The 19,871-nt window shown below is 41.9% G+C and overlaps 2 protein-coding genes across 2 annotated transcripts; one reads left to right on the top strand and one right to left on the bottom strand.

The window, feature by feature from the left end:
• Positions 1-394: 394 nt before the first annotated feature.
• Positions 395-13,858, bottom strand: LOC138350399 (mucin-2-like). Its single transcript, XM_069301025.1, has 3 exons — positions 13,671-13,858; positions 9,216-9,284; positions 395-2,930 (listed from the first exon to the last, which is right to left on the bottom strand). Exons 1-3 carry the CDS (start codon positions 13,856-13,858, stop codon positions 395-397), a joined length of 2,793 nt encoding a protein of 930 aa, XP_069157126.1.
• A 3,115-nt stretch (positions 13,859-16,973) lies between these two features.
• LOC138350398 (fibrinogen-binding protein-like) lies at positions 16,974-19,257 on the top strand. Its single transcript, XM_069301024.1, has 2 exons — positions 16,974-17,020; positions 18,759-19,257. Exons 1-2 carry the CDS (start codon positions 16,974-16,976, stop codon positions 19,255-19,257), a joined length of 546 nt encoding a protein of 181 aa, XP_069157125.1.
• Positions 19,258-19,871: the final 614 nt, after the last annotated feature.

The raw sequence follows: 19,871 nt of genomic DNA, 5'->3' as shown, positions 1-19,871 counted from the left end.
CTACATACAATCTTCTACATAGAATCTACTACATAGAATCAACATAGTGTTATGGGGCAGTATATATATATATATTTTGGGGATTTTTGAAACCCAAGACTTGAATTATTATAGACATGAAACAATATTTAGCATACAGCCCCAGGTGTATGACGAATTCCTAGCAGTTGTACGATGTAACTGCTGATGTATGAAGGAGTTGTATGATGTAACTGCTGATGTATGAAGGAGTTGTATGATGTAACTGCTGATGTATGAAGGAGTTGTATGATGTAACTGCTGATGTATGAAGGAGTTGTATGATGTAGGTGTATTTGAAGGAGTGGGGGTTTCCCTTTGCACATTTTGAGTGCAATTATTTATGTGGAGAATTTAGATACAAACTTCCTCACTACTAGAACATAATGCTACCAGTGCTAGCAGTGTTGGGACTTGTGCTAGCAGTGTTGGGACTTGTGCTAGCAGTGTTGGGACTTGTGCTAGCAGTGCTAGTAGTGTTGGGACTTGTGCTAGCAGTGCTAGTAGTGTTGGGACTTGTGCTAGCAGTGTTGGGACTTGTGCTAGCAGTGCTAGTAGTGTTGGGACTTGTGCTAGCAGTGCTAGTAGTGTTGGGACTTGTGCTAGCAGTCCTAGTAGTGTTGGGACTTGTGCTAGCAGTGCTAGTAGTGTTGGGACTTGTGCTAGTAGTGTTGGGACTTGTGCTAGTAGTGTTGGGACTTGTGCTAGCAGTGCTAGTAGTGTTGGGACTTGTGCTAGCAGTGCTAGCAGTGTTGGGACTTATGCTAGCAGTGTTGGGACTTGTGCTAGCAGTGCTAGTAGTGTTGGGACTTGTGCTAGCAGTGCTAGTAGTGTTGGGACTTGTGCTAGCAGTGCTAGTAGTGTTGGGACTTGTGCTAGTAGTGTTGGGACTTGTGCTAGTAGTGTTGGGACTTGTGCTAGCAGTGCTAGTAGTGTTGGGACTTGTGCTAGCAGTGCTAGCAGTGTTGGGACTTGTGCTAGCAGTGTTGGGACTTATGCTAGCAGTGCTAGCAGTGTTGGGACTTATGCTAGCAGTGTTGGGACTTGTGCTAGCAGTGCTAGCAGTGTTGGGACTTATGCTAGCAGTGCTAGTAGTGTTGGGACTTGTGCTAGCAGTGCTAGCAGTGTTGGGACTTGTGCTAGCAGTGCTAGCAGTGTTGGGACTTGTGCTAGCAGTGCTAGCAGTGTTGGGACTTGTGCTAGCAGTGTTGGGACTTATGCTAGCAGTGCTAGCAGTGTTGGGACTTGTGCTAGCAGTGCTAGCAGTGTTGGGACTTATGCTAGCAGTGTTGGGACTTATGCTAGCAGTGCTAGCAGTGTTGGGACTTGTGCTAGCAGTGTTGGGACTTATGCTAGCAGTGCTAGCAGTGTTGGGACTTGTGCTAGCAGTGCTAGCAGTGTTGGGACTTGTGCTAACAGTGCTAGTAGTGTTGGGACTTGTGCTAGCAGTGCTAGCAGTGTTGGGACTTGTGCTAGCAGTGCTAGCAGTGTTGGGACTTGTGCTAGCAGTGCTAGTAGTGTTGGGACTTGTGCTAGCAGTGCTAGTAGTGTTGGGACTTGTGCTAGCAGTGTTGGGACTTGTGCTAGCAGTGCTAGCAGTGTTGGGACTTGTGCTAACAGTGCTAGTAGTGTTGGGACTTGTGCTAGCAGTGCTAGCAGTGTTGGGACTTGTGCTAGCAGTGCTAGCAGTGTTGGGACTTGTGCTAGCAGTGCTAGTAGTGTTGGGACTTGTGCTAGCAGTGCTAGTAGTGTTGGGACTTGTGCTAGCAGTGTTGGGACTTGTGCTAGCAGTGTTGGGACTTGTGCTAGCAGTGCTAGCAGTGTTGGGACTTATGCTAGCAGTGCTAGCAGTGTTGGGACTTATGCTAGCAGTGTTGGGACTTGTGCTAGCAGTGTTGGGACTTATGCTAGCAGTGCTAGCAGTGTTGGGACTTGTGCTAGCAGTGCTAGTAGTGTTGGGACTTGTGCTAGCAGTGCTAGCAGTGTTGGGACTTGTGCTAGCAGTGCTAGCAGTGTTGGGACTTGTGCTAGCAGTGCTAGTAGTGTTGGGACTTGTGCTAGCAGTGTTGGGACTTGTGCTAGCAGTGTTGGGACTTGTGCTAGCAGTGCTAGCAGTGTTGGGAATTGTGCTAGCAGTGCTAGTAGTGTTGGGACTTGTGCTAGCAGTGCTAGCAGTGTTGGGACTTATGCTAGCAGTGCTAGCAGTGTTGGGACTTGTGCTAGCAGTGTTGGAACTTGTGCTAGCAGTGTTGGGACTTGTGCTAGCAGTGCTAGTAGTGTTGGGACTTGTGCTAGCAGTGTTGGGACTTATGCTAGCAGTGCTAGCAGTGTTGGGACTTGTGCTAGCAGTGTTGGGACTTGTGCTAGCAGTGTTGGAACTTGTGCTTGCAGTCTTGGGACTTGTGCTAGCAGTGTTGGAACTTGTGCAAGCAGTGTTGGAACTTGTGCTTGCAGTGTTGGGACTTGTGCTTGCAGTGTTGGGACTTGTGCTAGCAGTGTTAGGAAATATGCTAGCAGTGCTAGCAGTGTTGGAACTTGTGCTTGCAGTGCTAGTAGTGTTGGGATTTGTGCTAGCAGTGTTGGAACTTGTGCTAGCAGTGTTGGAACTTGTGCTTGCAGTGCTAGCAGTGTTGGGACTTGTGCTAGCAGTGTTGGGACTTATGCTAGCAGTGTTGGAACTTGTGCTTGCAGTGCTAGTAGTGTTGGGACTTGTGCTAGTAGTGTTGGGACTTGTGCTAGCAGTGTTGGGACTTGTGCTAGCAGTGTTGGGACTTGTGCTAGCAGTGTTGGGACTTGTGCTAGCAGTGTTGGGACTTGTGCTAGCAGTGTTGGGACTTGTGCTAGCAGTGTTGGGACTTGTGCTAGCAGTGCTAGTAGTATTGGGACTTGTGCTAGCATTTTTAATAGTGTTGCTGTATTGTTTTAGCAAGAATGTTTCTTTTACAAACCAATATTGTTAAAAAATTCGTGAGAATTTACAAGATTTATCCTGGTATGTTTTATGAGATTTCTCCCAAGTTTACTAGATATAAATTAACAAAGTTCAAAGTTGATTAGATGTAAAGTTTTTTAAGGTTTTTAGTATGTAACTTTAGATTTTATTCTACTCCCATACGTCACCTCTGGCTGTTTGAGTAACTTTTTAATTTTGTTTACCATTATTTTTAAGGTTTTTAATTTTTATTATTTTGTTTTATAAGGAATATGAGTCTATGCCACTGTTAAAGTATTTGGAAATTAGCTCTCAGCCAATTAACTATTTTTCGACATGTAATTTGTATTCCTAACAGTCACTATTCTGGCCAACTTTATCTTATTTTGATATTAATTATTTTGTCAGTCAGAAAATGTCAGCAAAGTGAAAATTTCTCCCTAAATCTCGACCTCAACGTAACTTGAGAAATTGATGTACTCATGTATCTGAAAGTGTTGACCCTAATGAGTTTTTTTTTCAATTCAAGTGACATATTTTTGAGGACGAGGCAAAGCATATTTTTTTTAGTTTCGATTTTGACCAACCTATCACTGGGATAAATTACAAATAAATTATATGTATTTGGCAGTGAGTTGGACGCATGTTCCTGGCCCCACCATGAACCCAATATGTATTATAATTACACACACACAAAATCATATATTCTACCCTACATAACAACCTAAGAGTTACTTTCAATAAATATATTATGCAACATACAAACATATGCATAAAATATTGCAAATTAGGTTCGTTGCTAGGCCTGTAAATACGGCATATGTAACAATTGGTGTTCTAAAGGTTTTCATTCAATCTTATCATCAAATTCCTGTTGCTGTTATGGAATCTTTTATACCGACAAGAGTATAGCTTTCATTTTGTTCATTTATTATGCATCCCATACCCATCTTGTGGGTGGAAGTGGACCCCATACCCATCCTGTGGGTGGAAGTGGACCCCATACCCATCTTGTGGGTGGAAGTGGACCCCATACCCATCTTGTGGGTGGAAGTGGACCCCATACCCATCTTGTGGGTGGAAGTGGACCCCATACCCATCCTGTGGGTGGAAGTGGACCCCATACCCATCTTGTGGGTGGAAGTGGACCCCATACCCATCTTGTGGGTGGAAGTGGACCCCATACCCATCCTGTGGGTGGAAGTGGACCCCATACCCATCTTGTGGGTGGAAGTGGACCCCATACCCATCCTGTGGGTGGAAGTGGATCCCATACCCATCTTGTGGGTGGAAGTGGACCCCATACCCATCTTGTGGGTGGAAGTGGACCCCATACCCATCTTGTGGGTGGAAGTGGACCCCATACCCATCTTGTGGGTGGAAGTGGACCCCATACCCATCTTGTGGGTGGAAGTGGACCCCATACCCATTCTGTGGGTGGAAGTGGAACCCATACCCATCCCCCTGGAAGGTAGTGGACCCCATACCAATTTTCTGGGTGGAAGTGGACCCCATACCCATTTTGTGGGTGGAAGTGGACCCTATACCCATCTTGTGGGTGGAAGTGGACCCCATACCCATTTTGTGGGTGGAAGTGGAACCCATACCCATTTTGTGGGTGGAAGTGGACCCCATACCCATTCTGTGGGTGGCAGTGGACCCCATACCCATCTTGTGGGTGGCAGTGGACCCCATACCCATCTTGTGGGTGGAAGTGGAACCCATACCCATCCCCCTGGAAGGTAGTGGACCCCATACCCATTTTGTGGGTGGAAGTGGACCCCATACCCATTTTGTGGGTGGAAGTGGACCCCATACCCATTTTGTGGGTGGAAGTGGACCCCATACCCATCTTGTGGGTGGCAGTGGACCCCATACCCATCTTGTGGGTGGAAGTGGACCCCATACCCATTTTGTGGGTGGAAGTGGACCCCATACCCATTCTGTGGGTGGCAGTGGACCCCATACCCATCTTGTGGGTGGTAGTGGACCCCCATACCCATTTTATGGGTGGTAGTGGACCCCATACCCATCTTGTGGGTGGTAGTGGACCCCATACCCATCTTGTGGGTGGTAGTGGACCCCATACCCATCTTGTGGGTGGAAGTGGAACCCATACCCATCCCCCTGGAAGGTAGTGGACCCCCCTACCCATTGTGTGGGTGGCAGTGGACCCCATACCCATCTTGTGGGTGGTAGTGGACCCCCATACCCATTTTGTGGGTGGAAGTGGACCCCATACCCATCCCCCTGGAAGGTAGTGGACCCCCCTACCCATTGTGTGGGTGGCAGTGGACCCCATACCCATCCCCCTGGAAGGTAGTGGACCCCCCTACCCATTGTGTGGGTGGCAGTGGACCCCATACCCATCTTGTGGGTGGTAGTGGACCCCCATACCCATTTTGTGGGTGGAAGTGGACCCCATACCCATCTTGTGGGTGGTAGTGGACCCCATACCCATTTTGTGGGTGGAAGTGGACCCCATACCCATTCTGTGGGTGGCAGTGGACCCCATACCCATCTTGTGGGTGGTAGTGGACCCCCATACCCATTTTATGGGTGGTAGTGGACCCCATACCCATCTTGTGGGTGGTAGTGGACCCCATACCCATCTTGTGGGTGGTAGTGGACCCCATACCCATCTTGTGGGTGGAAGTGGACCCCATTCCCATCCCCCTGGAAGGTAGTGGACCCCCTACCCATTCTGTGGGTGGCAGTGGACCCCATACCCATTCTGTGGGTGGCAGTGGACTCCATTCCCATCCCCTGGAAGGTAGTGGACCACGTACCCATTCTGTGGGTGGCAGTGGACCCCATACCCATACTGTGGATGGCAGTGGACCCCATACCCATTCTGTGGGTGGCAGTGGACCCCATTCCCATCCCCTGGAAGGTAGTGAAATGCTACAAATGCTCAGACTGGACTCAAGAGCTAAACCCCAACATTCCTTCAGACGAGCAAGTACACTGGAGAATTCTTGAGATTTATGTATTTTGCAAGAATTTAAAGATGATGATTTAATAATAGCCAGAGGAGATAAGAGTGGTTGAGTAGTGCCACTTAAACTACTAGTTTTGTAAAGTTAATACAATCTTGATAGCTATTTCTAAATGTGCAAATTTAGACTTAAATGTGGATATGTCTTCACTTATTTTGGAACTAAAATAAATGATATTGATTCTTTTGTCTTATTAAAAGTCAATTGGAGATGAGATTTATGATCAGATGGCTGTAAGAACTTCTGAAAATCCATAAATAGCCTGTGTCCAAATTAGGCAAATAATTTGTTCTATTGGTAGTTTTAATTATATTTTTGTTAAATATTGTGAACTAATAATAACAACTTTTTACTAAGAATACGATATTATTGATATTAATCACAATTTGTTACAAAAAATCCGCTTGTAAACTTTAATGGTAGTGTAGTTATGACCAATATCAACATTTATAGCCAATTTAGTTTACAAGGTCCACTGAAAATATTCACAGTTGATTTTAAACGCTCCAACTCAAGGAAAATGTTGTCAATTGTACCTGAATAGGAAGCAGCTTGGTAAACTCTTGATCAAAACTATAAAGGTTAGTGTGGAGTCCCTTTGATGGTAAACTGGACTCATAAACAGTACATTTTTGTACTCACAATGTTTCCCTCTGATGCTGATGCCTTGTTTCTTCGTCATTGGCAGGAATTAGGTTAAATTATTTTAAATTTCACAAACTCAGACTTCAAGACAATTTTAGAACATTCTTTTCAGGAATTATTTTAAATTTCCACAAACTCAGACTTCAGGATTATTTTAGATAATCCTTTTCAGAAATTATTTTAAATTTCCACAAACTCAGACTTCAGGATTATTTTAGATAATCCTTTTCAGGAATTATTTTAAATTTCCACAAACTCAGACTTCAGGATTATTTTAGATAATCCTTTTCAGGAATTATTTTATATTTCCACAAACTCAGACTTCAGGATTATTTTAGATAATTCTTTTCAGGAATTATGTTAAATTATTTCAAATTTCCACAAACTCAGGACTATTTTAGATAATTTTTTTCGGGAATTATGTTAAATTATTTTAAATTTTCACCAACTCAGGATTATTTTAGATAATTCTTTTCACATTTGAATTGATCGATCATATGTGGAAATGTGTTTCCTTTTTATTTCTAATTATTTAAATTTGACATTTCCATATGAAATTATTTCCCTATTCCAAAACAGTGTTTTTTTAATTCATTAATTACAAATATCTGTGGTTAATTCACTTCATCTTCTTATTGTAAATGAACAGTTACGAGACTCTGGTTGCTTGGATTGTCTCCTAAATTATTAAAGATGAATATAATTACAATCTTAATAGATTTTACTCTGACAACTCCTTATTTAATAAGGAAATTATTTTTAGAGATTTTTATGTAGCCTAAAGTTTTCCTAGCAATTTTTTGTTTAAGAATTTTGAGCAAATTTGTAGATGCAAAATGTTCACCAATTGTTATAATTTATTCAGAGCCTAATACATTGGATATATATAATGACATTGGTCGGGTGTTGTGTTGACAGGTGAGTGACGAGCATCATAACTACTCCAAGCTGAACAAGCCACAGTGACTGAGAACAGGAGGTCCGTGTTCACCCCTCAGTGTTATAAACCCATGGAACCGCCTACCCGCTCAACCCCTCAATGCCAAAACGGTTGACATTCAAAATCCAGCCGGATAAAATCATCAGGATAAATAGAGGGACGTTTAACAAGCCGGCGGCTTTCTGTCCTAGCCGAGGCCACTCGCGAGATAATGGCCCCCCCTCAGGTAAATTCAGGTAATATTCTCAGACACATTTACCGCCAACCTAATTGCCTTTCCGTAAAAAATGCAACTGTCAGTTTACATTTATCAAGACTCACTCTATGGGAGTTTATTGAAAACATGGACAGCCTTTATCCTTGAAATTCAGATCTGGTGTTGTGGATGTAATGTTCGAAACGTGGGAGATACCTCACTATATAAATTAACCCCGTGGCTCTGTACATGTCTCATTCCCTACATGTTCACCCCTCAGAGACGTCCTCTGCTCCTACAGATATATTATATATATATATATATATATATATATATATATATATATATATATATATATATATATATATATATATATATATATATATATAAATATATATATATATATATATATATATATATATATATACATATATATATATTACTATCATTTATAAATCCTGGACGTTATAATTTATATTAGACAAATTTTGTACAAAGCAATTTTATTCTATTTATTCTATTATATATTTTAGCAGTGATGAAGGAGTATGGAGAATGTATTTAATATACACTATACACACCAAGTCAGTATTATTTTAGTAATTGTATGACCAAACTTTCTTTCTTTCTTCAATCAATAGTTTTTCTTAATTTTGTAACAGAGTTGGTGCTGTTATAGGTAAGTAGTTTAGGTAAGTAGTTTTGGTAAGTGGCTTAGGTAAGTGGTGTAGGTAAGTAATGTTCTCATGGTGGATTACTTTGGGTACTTTCTCGCAGGTGAGTACTGTTCTTACAAGTGGATACTGTCTTGAAGGAAAGTACTGTTGATGGAAAGTACTTTTTTGCAAGTGAGTACTTTCATCCAGGTCAGTACTGTTCTTACGTTCATGTACTATACAACACAGACTTCACTGTAGCTGTTTGTATACTAAATTGCACAACGAATACAGTTATCTAAATATATTTATGCAAATACAGGGAGTCATGTGTACAACTGTATGTACTCAAGTCATGTGTTTACAACTGTATGTACTCTAGCCATGTGTGTACAACTGTATGTACTCTAGCCATGTGTGTACAACTGTATGTACTCTAGCCATGTGTTTACAACTGTATGTACTCTAGCCATGTGTGTACAACTGTATGTACTCTAGCCATGTGTTTACAACTGTATGTACTCTAGCCATGTGTGTACAACTGTATGTACTCAAGTCATGTGTTTACAACTGTATGTACTCTAGCCATGTGTGTACAACTGTATGTACTCTAGCCATGTGTTTACAACTGTATGTACTCAACCCATGTGTACAACTGTATTTACTCGAGCCATACGTACGGATATATTTAATTGCAAAATAATTATATTAATTTCAATTCTCCATGAACTGTGTATAATATTTCATTATCATACTGGTCTAATGCACAAAAGTACATACGTATTTCTTTGACACTCATTCAATAAAAATCAATAAAAATCAATAATTGATTGATTTGAATTTTGAATTAATTTTCAGCAATGATTCTTCCAATAAAATTATTTTTCCTAATATAGGCCTATTTAGGTCTATTCAATCTTGGTCATACATTATCATTTATAATAACCCGCTTGAATCAACAAATATAATTCACTTTTATGGGTTACCATTATTATTATATATTATAAAAATTCACTATATTAATTATCCTTGATAATTTATATTTAATATTATCGAATATATATGTGCATATGTTGCATAAATATGATTATATATTCAAAGTTCTTTAGATAATAAATCTCGTAATAAATTTATATATCGTAAATTTATATTACAAAAAAATTGCAAATGTAAATAAAAAAAATCGTAAATAAAATTTGTACTGAATCTATTTTATTGATAATTCATAAAATATATTCAATAAAATTATATATATATATATATATATATATATATATATATATATATATATATATATATATATATATATATATATACATATATATATATATATATATATATACCTGCCTCCTCCCCCCCCCCTAGTATTATTTAATATGGCCCAGCCTATAAATATTCTCTAATGTTTCTTGACCTTCCCCAATAATATTATATATATATATATATCCTGGCAGTTCCCACTGGTATATTATATTACTTACCCTCCTAGCTCCTTCCCCCCCCCTGATATTTAGTAATATTACCTGGCCCCCTAGTTACTTCCCCCCCCCCCTCTCCCCTTAGTATTATATGCCCTGGACTCCTGGCTGCTCCCTATAGTGTTATATAATCTTCCAGCTTCCCTCCACAAGTATTATATAGCTAGCGTCCACTGGTATTACCTCCCACTAGTATTACCTCATAATATTACCCTACGATCATTTGAGTTAATAATCTGGCTGAAGATAATTTCTTTATTTTATTTTCTCTTTATTTTGTCCATTAATTTGTTTCGTTTACGTAATATTTTCTTCTTTTTATTATTGTTTATTTCTCGTTATTCCTTAATTATTTTTATTTCTCATTGTTCCGTTGTAATTATCGGTTGTTTCTTGTTGTTCCTTCGTAATTATTGTATATTTCTTATATTCCTTTATTATTGTCGTTTACTTCTCCTATATTCTTATTCCTGTTTATTTCTCACATTTCTCTCATAAAATTTCATATTTTCCTTTTCAGAATTTACGAAATTCTTTGTTAATAAAAAATATATATAACACGAGCAAAATTATTGTAACGTTATATGATCTGGAATATAATTGTTAAGTATTTTATCATGATGATAGATCTATAAAAATGAAATATCTATATTATTCTCTAGTTCCAAAAATATTTTTTTGGGAACTAGTGCATCTATTGGAATTTTGGGGGGTAATTAGAGCAAAATATAGCAACTATTGGCACAACGTTAAAAATTGTACTGTTGGGCCTCTCAAAAAAATTCAGGATTTTTGGGTTCAGGAAAATTCCAGGTGACAGTCGGGATATTGGTGTAGGCTGAGACCTGTCCCTAGGGGTATATATTTTTCTAGGGATTATATACGCTATTCTAGGCCTAATTTAGTACATAAATGTGCTGTACTTAGGTCTAGGAAAGGTCAGACCTAACATGCCTGCTACAATAATACAATAAATCTATTGTATTATTGCTACAATAAATCAATACTTTTCTTGGGCACAACAGGGCATTTTCTTCCTATAAAAATTCTTATTTTTTAAGGGTAGGTTGAAAAATATGTTTGACACTACATAATAATATAGATATTTCCTTGTTATAGTTCTATCGTCATGAACAAAAAATTTACCAATTATTTCCCAGATTATATCACATTTTAATACTTTTGCCAATGTTAAACATTTTTATTTTTAAGGCAGGTTAATATTTTCATATAACTTGCAGGAGATTCGAAGCTATTATGATTTATTTTTTGTATTGGAGAGAGTAATTATATAATAATGATTAGTAAAAAATAAATGTTAATTAATATATTGATTAGTGATCTTGATTTGCCTAGCTGCTTATGTGTTTTATATTATATATATAATAAATATATAATTATTTACTAGATATCTACTTAATTCATCTTGTTTTATTTGTTAAAGCAAATAATAATAATAATAATAATAATAATAATAATAATAATAATAATAATAATGAGGACAAGAGTGTTGCAAATAATATTATATTAATAAAATAATACTTTATACATATCAATACATATTTCCCGGTATATATAGCCTGGCTTCGAAAAATTATATAACACTATTTCTAAAAATAATATATTTCAATTTCTAAAAAAAAAAAACATTATTATATTGGTACTGTCAAGTGATGAGTCGGCTTAAAATGAATATGTATGCATGTGTATGTTCCATGTATAGATCTCGTTAAAATAAAGTATACACGAGTTATTAAATCATACAAGGACACACACACACATATATATATATATATATATATATATATATATATATATATATATATATATATATATATATATATATATATATATATATATATGAGAAGGAAGTAGAAGAAAAACAAGGAAAATTGTAAGAAATTCAACCACCAAACAAACTGTATGAGGGAGCACAGAGAGAGGGAGGGAGGGAGAGGGGTGAGGGAGAGGGGGGATGGAGAGAGAGAGGGAGAGGGAGGGAGGGAAGGGAAAGCATGACCAGGCCAAAGAGCTGCATGACAAGATCAGTGTACATGTGTGTGTGTGTGTGTGTGTGGAGGGAAGATCTTGCGGGCCAGTTGTGTGCGCATGATACATACACACACATGTATACACACACACACACTCTCCCTCTCCTTCTCTCACACACCACCGGTGGCTGTATCCTGCCTCCCTGGCGGCGTCTACCGAGACATCACCAAGTATTATGACATAATATTTTTTCCGATTTTTTTTTTTTGTATTTTTTTGTTGGAAAGTACCTTTTTTCTGGGGTGCTCAGGCCCCTCAGTATGTGGCGGGGCCGGCGTGAGCACTGTAGGGGGTGCTGAGCACTGTGTGTGGGGGGCTCTAATATGTTGCATTATTTGCACTTCCGGTAGTTAGAGCCATTGGTTTGGTGGTGGTTTGCATGAAGGGTCCCTGCCGCCAGGTACCTCCTCTTGCAACAGCTTGCAAGCACACCCGCTAGATGGCAGCACTGTCTGGGGCTCCACCCCCCCCTCCTCCCCATCAGTCACCCCCACCACATGATTCACCCCCTCCCTGTAGGCCCCATACACCCCCCTCTCCACCCCCCCACCCCATAATCTTAGAGTATCTAGACGCATTGCTCTTATCACCCCCCACCCCCCCACACAGACGTCTGGGTCCCCCCCCACCTTTGACCCCCTCCGAGGGGGGGGGGGCGTCACAACACCCCAGGTCAAGGTGCCTCCTCCACCCCCCCTGGTCATGTGGGGGGGGGGGGAAGAGGGGGTTCAGACACCACAGAAGGACACCGGCTGCCCCCCCCTCCCCCCCCCCACACTTCCGGTTGGGTCACCTCTAGTGGGGGGGAGGGGGTGTTTCGTAGCCTCCCCCTCTCTCTACCCCCTCCCCTAGTACCCCTCCCCTGTCACCTCCAGAGGAGGTGGATGACCCGATGTCGTGGGGGGAGGGGGAGGGGGGAGTGGGGGGATGGATGATGGAGTGGAGAGGCGTGGCACTCCCCCCCACCCTACACTGGCACTGCACACACCCCCACACACACATACACTGACACTAGGAGGGGGGGCGGGGAGGGGGGGAGAGGGGGGTGTAGAGGTCAACGTTTGGCACCCGGCCAGGGGGGGGAGGGGGGGAGGGGGTGATGATGCTTCGGTGAAAGTTCACATCTTGCTAGGTAGCTGCGGCGGCCACGGCGGGATAGCGGCGGGAGGAGGATAGCAGCGGCGGGATAGCGGCGGCGGGCGGCGGCGGGCGGGGAGGGACGGCGGGTTGGAGCAGCGGCCGCGTCAAGCAGAGCTCATGCACTGGTGACTGTTGGTGGTGTGAGCCTGTGTCTGCTGCTGCTGCTGCTGCTGCTGCTGCTGCTGCCTTGTTGATCAATACTGCCTCTACCCTCTCCCTTGCTACCCTTGGTCATGTGCCCTGCCTGCTGTACCCTCTCCCTTGCTACCCTTGGTCATGTACCCTGCCTGCTGTACCCTCTGCTGTACCCTCTCTCACTACCCTTGGTCATGTACCCTGCCTCCTGTACCCTCTGCTGTACCCTCTCTCACTACCCTTGGTCATGTACCCTGCCTGCTGTACCCTCTGCTGTACCCTCTCTCACTACCCTTGGTCATGTACCCTGCCTGCTGTACCCTCTGCTGTACCCTCTCTCACTACCCTTGGTCATGTGCCCTGCCTGCTGTACCCTCTGCTGTAGCCTCTCTCACTACCCTTGGTCATGTACCCTGCCTGCTGTACCCTCTGTTGTACCCTCTCTCACTACCCTTGGTCATGTGCCCTGCCTGCTGTACCCTCTGCTGTAGCCTCTCTCACTACCCTTGGTCATGTGCCCTGCCTGCTGTACCCTCTGCTGTAGCCTCTCACTACCCTTGGTCATGTGCCCTGCCTGCTGTACCCTCTGCTGTAGCCTCTCACTACCCTTGGTCATGTACCCTGCCTGCTGTACCCTCTGCTGTAGCCTCTCACTACCCTTGGTCATGTACCCTGCCTGCTATACCCCCTGCTATACCCTCTGCTGTACCCTCTGCTGTACCCTCTACTGTACCCCCTGTTGTACCCCTGCTGTACCTTTCTTCAGTACACTCTGCCTTTATTATATATTATATTATTACCCCTATTATATAATTGTTATATAATAGATACAGGAATAACACCGCTATTATATAAGAGAGACAGGAATAACATCTCTATTATATAATAGATAGAGACATAGCACCCCTATTATATAATATATAGAGAAAAACTCCTATTATATAATATATAGAGACATAACACCCCTATTATATAATATATAGAGAAATAACACCCCTATTATATAATATATAGACAAATACCACCCCTATTATATAATATATAGACAAATACCACCCCTATTATATAATATATAGAGAAATAACACCCCTATTATATAATATATAGAGACATAACACCCCCATTATATAATATATAGAGAAATAACACCCCTATTATATAATATATAGAGAAATAACACCCCTATTATATAATATATAGAGAAATAACACCCCTATTATATAATATATAGAGAAATAACACCCCTATTATATAATATATAGAGACATAACACCCCCATTATATAATATATAGAGAAATAACACCCCTATTATATAATATATAGAGAAATAACACCCCTATTATATAATATATAGAGAAATAACACCCCTATTATATAATATATAGAGAAATAACACCCCTATTATATAATATATAGAGAAATAACACCCCTATTATATAATATATAGAGACATAACACCCCCATTATATAATATATAGAGAAATAACACCCCTATTATATAATATATAGAGAAATAACACCCCTATTATATAATATATAGAGAAATAACACCCCTATTATATAATATATAGAGAAATAACACCCCTATTATATAATATATAGAGAAATAACACCCCTATTATATAATATATAGAGAAATAACACCCCTATTATATAATATATAGAGAAATAACACCCCTATTATATAATATATAGAGAAATAACACCCCTATTATATAATATATAGAGAAATAACACCCCTATTATATAATATATAGAGAAATAACACCCCTATTATATAATATATAGAGAAATAACACCCCTATTATATAATATATAGAGAAATAACACCCCTATTATATAAGATATTCAGGAATACCCCCTCCCCCCTACCATTATATAATGGGGGGAGCAACTAACAGTCCTTATTCTTAGTCCCCCAACCCCCCCTATATCCCCCCCCTCCCTCCATTATGAGTCGAGCAGTCATGCAGGTGTGTAACAGCCTGGTAGTTGTGTCATGCAGGTGTGTAACAGCCTGGTAGTTGTGTCATGCAGGTGTGTAAGAGCCAGGTAGTTGTGTCATGCAGGTGTGTAAGAGCCAGGTAGTTGTGGCATGCAGGTGTGTAAGAGCCTGGTAGTTGTGTCATGCAGGTGTGTAAGAGCCAGGTAGTTGTGGCATGCAGGTGTGTAAGAGCCTGGTAGTTGTGTCATGCAGGTGTGTAAGAGCCAGATAGTTGTGTCATGCAGGTGTGTAAGAGCCTGGTAGTTGTGTCATGCAGGTGTGTAAGAGCCTGGTAGTTGTGTCATGCAGGTGTGTAACAGCCAGGTAGTTGTGTCATGCAGGTGTGTAACAGCCTGGTAGGTGTGTCATGCAGGTGTGTAACAGCCAGGTAGTTGTGTCATGCAGGTGTGTAACAACCAGGCAGTTGTGTCATGCAGGTGTGTAAGCGCCTGGTAGTTGTGTCATGCAGGTGTGTAACAGCCTGGTAGTTGTGTCATGCAGGTGTGTAACAGCCAGGTAGTTGTGTCATGCAGGTGTGTAACAGCCAGGCAGTTGTGTTATGCAGGTGTGTAAGAGCCTGGTAGTTGTGTCATGCAGGTGTGTAACAGCCAGATAGTTGTGTCATGCAGGTGTGTAACAGCCTGGTAGTTGTGTCATGCAGGTGTGTAACAGCCAGGCAGTTGTCATGCAGGTGTGTAAGAGCCTGGTAGTTGTGTCATGCAGGTGTGTAACAGCCAGATAGTTGTGTCATGCAGGTGTGTAACAGCCTGGTAGTTGTGTCATGCAGGTGTGTAACAGCCAGGCAGTTGTGTCATGCAGGTGTGTAACAGCCAGATAGTTGTGTCATGCAGGTGTGTAACAGCCTGGTAGTTGTGTCATGCAGGTGTGTAACAGCCAGGCAGTTGTGTCATGCAGGTGTGTAAGAGCCAGGTAGTTGTGTCATGCAGGTGTGTAAGAGCCTGGTAGTTGTGTCATGCAGGTGTGTAAGAGCCTGGTAGTTGTGTCATGCAGGTGTGTAGGAGCCAGGTAGTTGTGTCATGCAGGTGTGTAAGAGCCAGGTAGTTGTGTCATGCAGGTGTGTAAGAGCCTGGTAGTTGTGTCATGCAGGTGTGTAAGAGCCTGGTAGTTGTGTCATGCAGGTGTGTAGGAGCCAGGAAGTTGTGTCATGCAGGTGTGTAACAGCCAGGTAGGTGAGGAGAGCGCATGAGAGAGAGGAGTGGAGAGAACAGGAGGGGGGAGGGGGGGGTGTGAGGACCGGTCCATGCATGACAGCCAACTTCTCTACCCCAGCACCCGCCCCCCAGCACCCCCCCCCCAGCAACCCCACCCCCACCCCTACCCCAGCACCCCCCCCCCAGCAACCCCACCCCCACCCCAGCACCCCCCCCCCTCCTCACCTCTCACCCGTCCTCATGTCTTGGGGCCCTCCTGTTGAAATGTTTCAGGCTAATGTCTCTCTCTCTCTCTCTGTCTCTCTGTCTCTCTCTCTGTCTCTCTCTCTGTCTCTCTCTCTGTCTCTCTCTCTCTGTCTCTCTCTCTCTGTCTCTCTCTCTCTGTCTCTCTCTCTGTCTCTCTCTCTCTCTCTCTCTCTCTCTCTCTCTCTCTCTCTCTCTCTCTCTCTCTCTCTCTCTCTCTGAGACGTATGGAGTAACATGAGGGTACAGAGACTGGTCACCTCAACTCTCACTCACAGCCGAAACATAAACTGGTTTTAAACTTAGAATTGGACAGTTATAGATCGAAGAGGAGTGAGGGAGTGAGGGAGTGAGTGAGGGCATGAGAGAGAGAGCAAGCAACATGAAGGAGACAAAGAAGCGTCAAAGACACAAACATATACCCATGTAGTAAGCCTAAACACTAGGGCACCTGTGACAGGTATAAATGGGGCAGTAATACCCACAGGTGAGGGTTACCACCACCCCGGAGTAGTTCTGCTGTTACTGTACCAGCCATAACTGCCAGTAATCACTCTATACAAACTACTCTACAATGCCACAACAATTAAAACAATTGATAAGTTCTAAAAGTTCTAAAATTTAAAAAATCTAATTCTAAATTAATAATATTCTAATCGAGAAGCATTTTGCTGTAACACAACCGGAGTTCGATTCCCAGAGTTCGATTCCCCAGTAGAAGAGAGATGTTTTGCCATCATTTTCTATCACCTGATGCCTCTCTTCACCCCAGCAGTAGCCAGGTACCTGGGGGTTAGGGGGTGGATCATGGGGAGGAGGGTCAGCACTTCACCTTTGACATTAGTAACAGGCTTCCTGTCACAACAGGAGCCCAGGAGCTAAGTGTGTGAGGGAGGGTGTGCAGGCCCCTCAGGCAGCACCCACTCTGCTACACAAACGTACACAAATCAACTGTTTTGCCTAACTAGAAACATGAAGATGGTGTACCTAATGAGGAAGTTAGGTAGTGGGTAGTGAGGGAGAGTCACTCTACAAGGGGGTCAGCTGCACTAGTTCACACAGATACCTCAAGAACCTGCTCTCACCCCCCCCCCTCCCTAGCCCCATAGTCTCTCTCTCTCTCTCTCTCTCTCTCTCTCTCTCTCTCTCTCTCTCTCTCTCTCTCTCTCTCTCTCTCTCTCTCTCTCTCTCTCTCTCTCTCTCTCTCTCTTTCTCTCTCTCTCTCTCTCTCTCTCTGTTTCATAACTGAGGAGTTCTTCATTACATTACAAGATGAACTAGACAATCTCCAGTGATGGTGTGAGAAATGGCTACCAGACTTTAACCCTGACAAATGCAAGGTTATGAGGGCAGGAGTTGGAGCAAGAAGACACCAAATACGGTACAGGATGAAGGGAAGACAACTTCCAACTTGTCAAAAAGAGAAAGACTTAGGAGTGGACATAACTGGAGATGTATCACCAGTGGCACACATCAGCACAATAACAAAGGCGGCATATGCAACACTGGCAAACCTCCCGTTATCCTTCACCAAGTTGTTCCCTTCCCAGCGCTGTATACAACCTTTGTCAGACCCATTGTTGAGTATGCTGACCCAGCATGGAACCCCTCCCTCAACAACCACCAAACATTACTAGCAAAGGTCCAAAAATATGCAACAAGCCTCGTTCCTGAGCTAAGGGGACTGAGCTATGAAGAAACACTGAGGGCACTGGACCTCACTACACTGGAGGAAAGAAGGAGTAGGGCAGACATGATAACAACGTACAAGATACTATGGGGACTGATAAAGTTGATATAGAAGCAAAGAGTCACTGTACTAATGAAGGTAGAAAGGCGGGGTTCAAGAGCAGATGCTCAACCCTACAAGCACAGCTAAGTGAGCACACACACACACACACACACACACACACACACACACACACACACACACACACGTCACAGCCAGCTGGGAGACACAGTTGTTTGGGAACTCATCGTACATCGTCACCCCGAGTGACGTCTGGGTCAGTCATGCAGGCGGTACGACAACCTCCGCCTGGCTACCCTAGCACGCTGCCAGACACCCCGCTGCCATGCCAACAAACAATGATTGTGATAGCAACAGTGATTGTGATAGCAACAGTGATTGTGATAGCAAGTGATTGTGATAGCAACAATGTGATAGCAACAGTGATTGTGATAGCAACAGTGATTGTGATAGCAACAGTGATTGTGATAGCAACAGTAATTGTGATAGCAACAGTGACTGTGATAGCAACAGTGACTGTGATAGCAACAGTGACTGTGATAGCAACAGTGATTGTGATAGCAACAGTGACTGTGATAGCAACAGTGATTGTGATAGCAACAGTAATTGTGATAGCAACAGTGATTGTGATAGCAACAGTGACTGTGATAGCAACAGTGACTGTGATAGCAACAGTGACTGTGATAGCAACAGTGATTGTGATAGCAACAGTGATTGTGATAGCAACAGTGACTGTGATAGCAACAGTGACTGTGATAGCAACAGTGATTGTGATAGCAACAGTGACTGTGATAGCAACAGTGACTGTGATAGCAACAGTGACTGTGATAGCAACAGTGACTGTGATAGCAACAACGGTGATAGTGAAACAGTGACTGGAATAATGATACAAACTTGTACATTATCAATTCTCTGAAAAACATAAAATATTGTTCTATTGTGAAAAATAACTTCCATAATATATATTTTTGGCAACTGGCCAGAGTGTGAGTAGTTTGTAGCCAGTAATATATATATATATATATATATATATATATATATATATATATATATATGTCGTACCTAATAGCCAGAACGCACTTCTCAGCCTACTATGCATGGCCCAATTTGCCTAATAAGCCAAGTTTTCATGAATTAATTGTTTTTCGTCTACCTAACCTACCTAACCTAACCTAACCTAACTTTTTCGGCTACCTAACCTAACCTAACCTATAAAGATAGGTTAGGTTAGGTAGGGTTGGTTAGGTTCGGTCATATATCTACGTTAATTTTAACTCCAATAAAAAAAAATTGACCTCATACATAATGAAATGGGTAGCTTTATCATTTCATAAGAAAAAAACGAGAAAAAATATATTAATTCAGGAAAACTTGGCTTATTAGGCAAATCGGGCCTTGCATAGTAGGCTGAGAAGTGCGTTCTGGCTATTAGGTACGACATATATATATATATATATATATATATATATATATATATATATATATATATATATACATACATACGTTCTTGCCAGTCCACACCTGCTGTGA

The sequence above is a fragment of the Procambarus clarkii genome, chromosome 45 (assembly GCF_040958095.1).
Source record: "Procambarus clarkii isolate CNS0578487 chromosome 45, FALCON_Pclarkii_2.0, whole genome shotgun sequence".
Taxonomy (NCBI): domain Eukaryota; kingdom Metazoa; phylum Arthropoda; class Malacostraca; order Decapoda; family Cambaridae; genus Procambarus; species Procambarus clarkii.
This window is presented reverse-complemented; position numbering and strand designations above follow the sequence as displayed.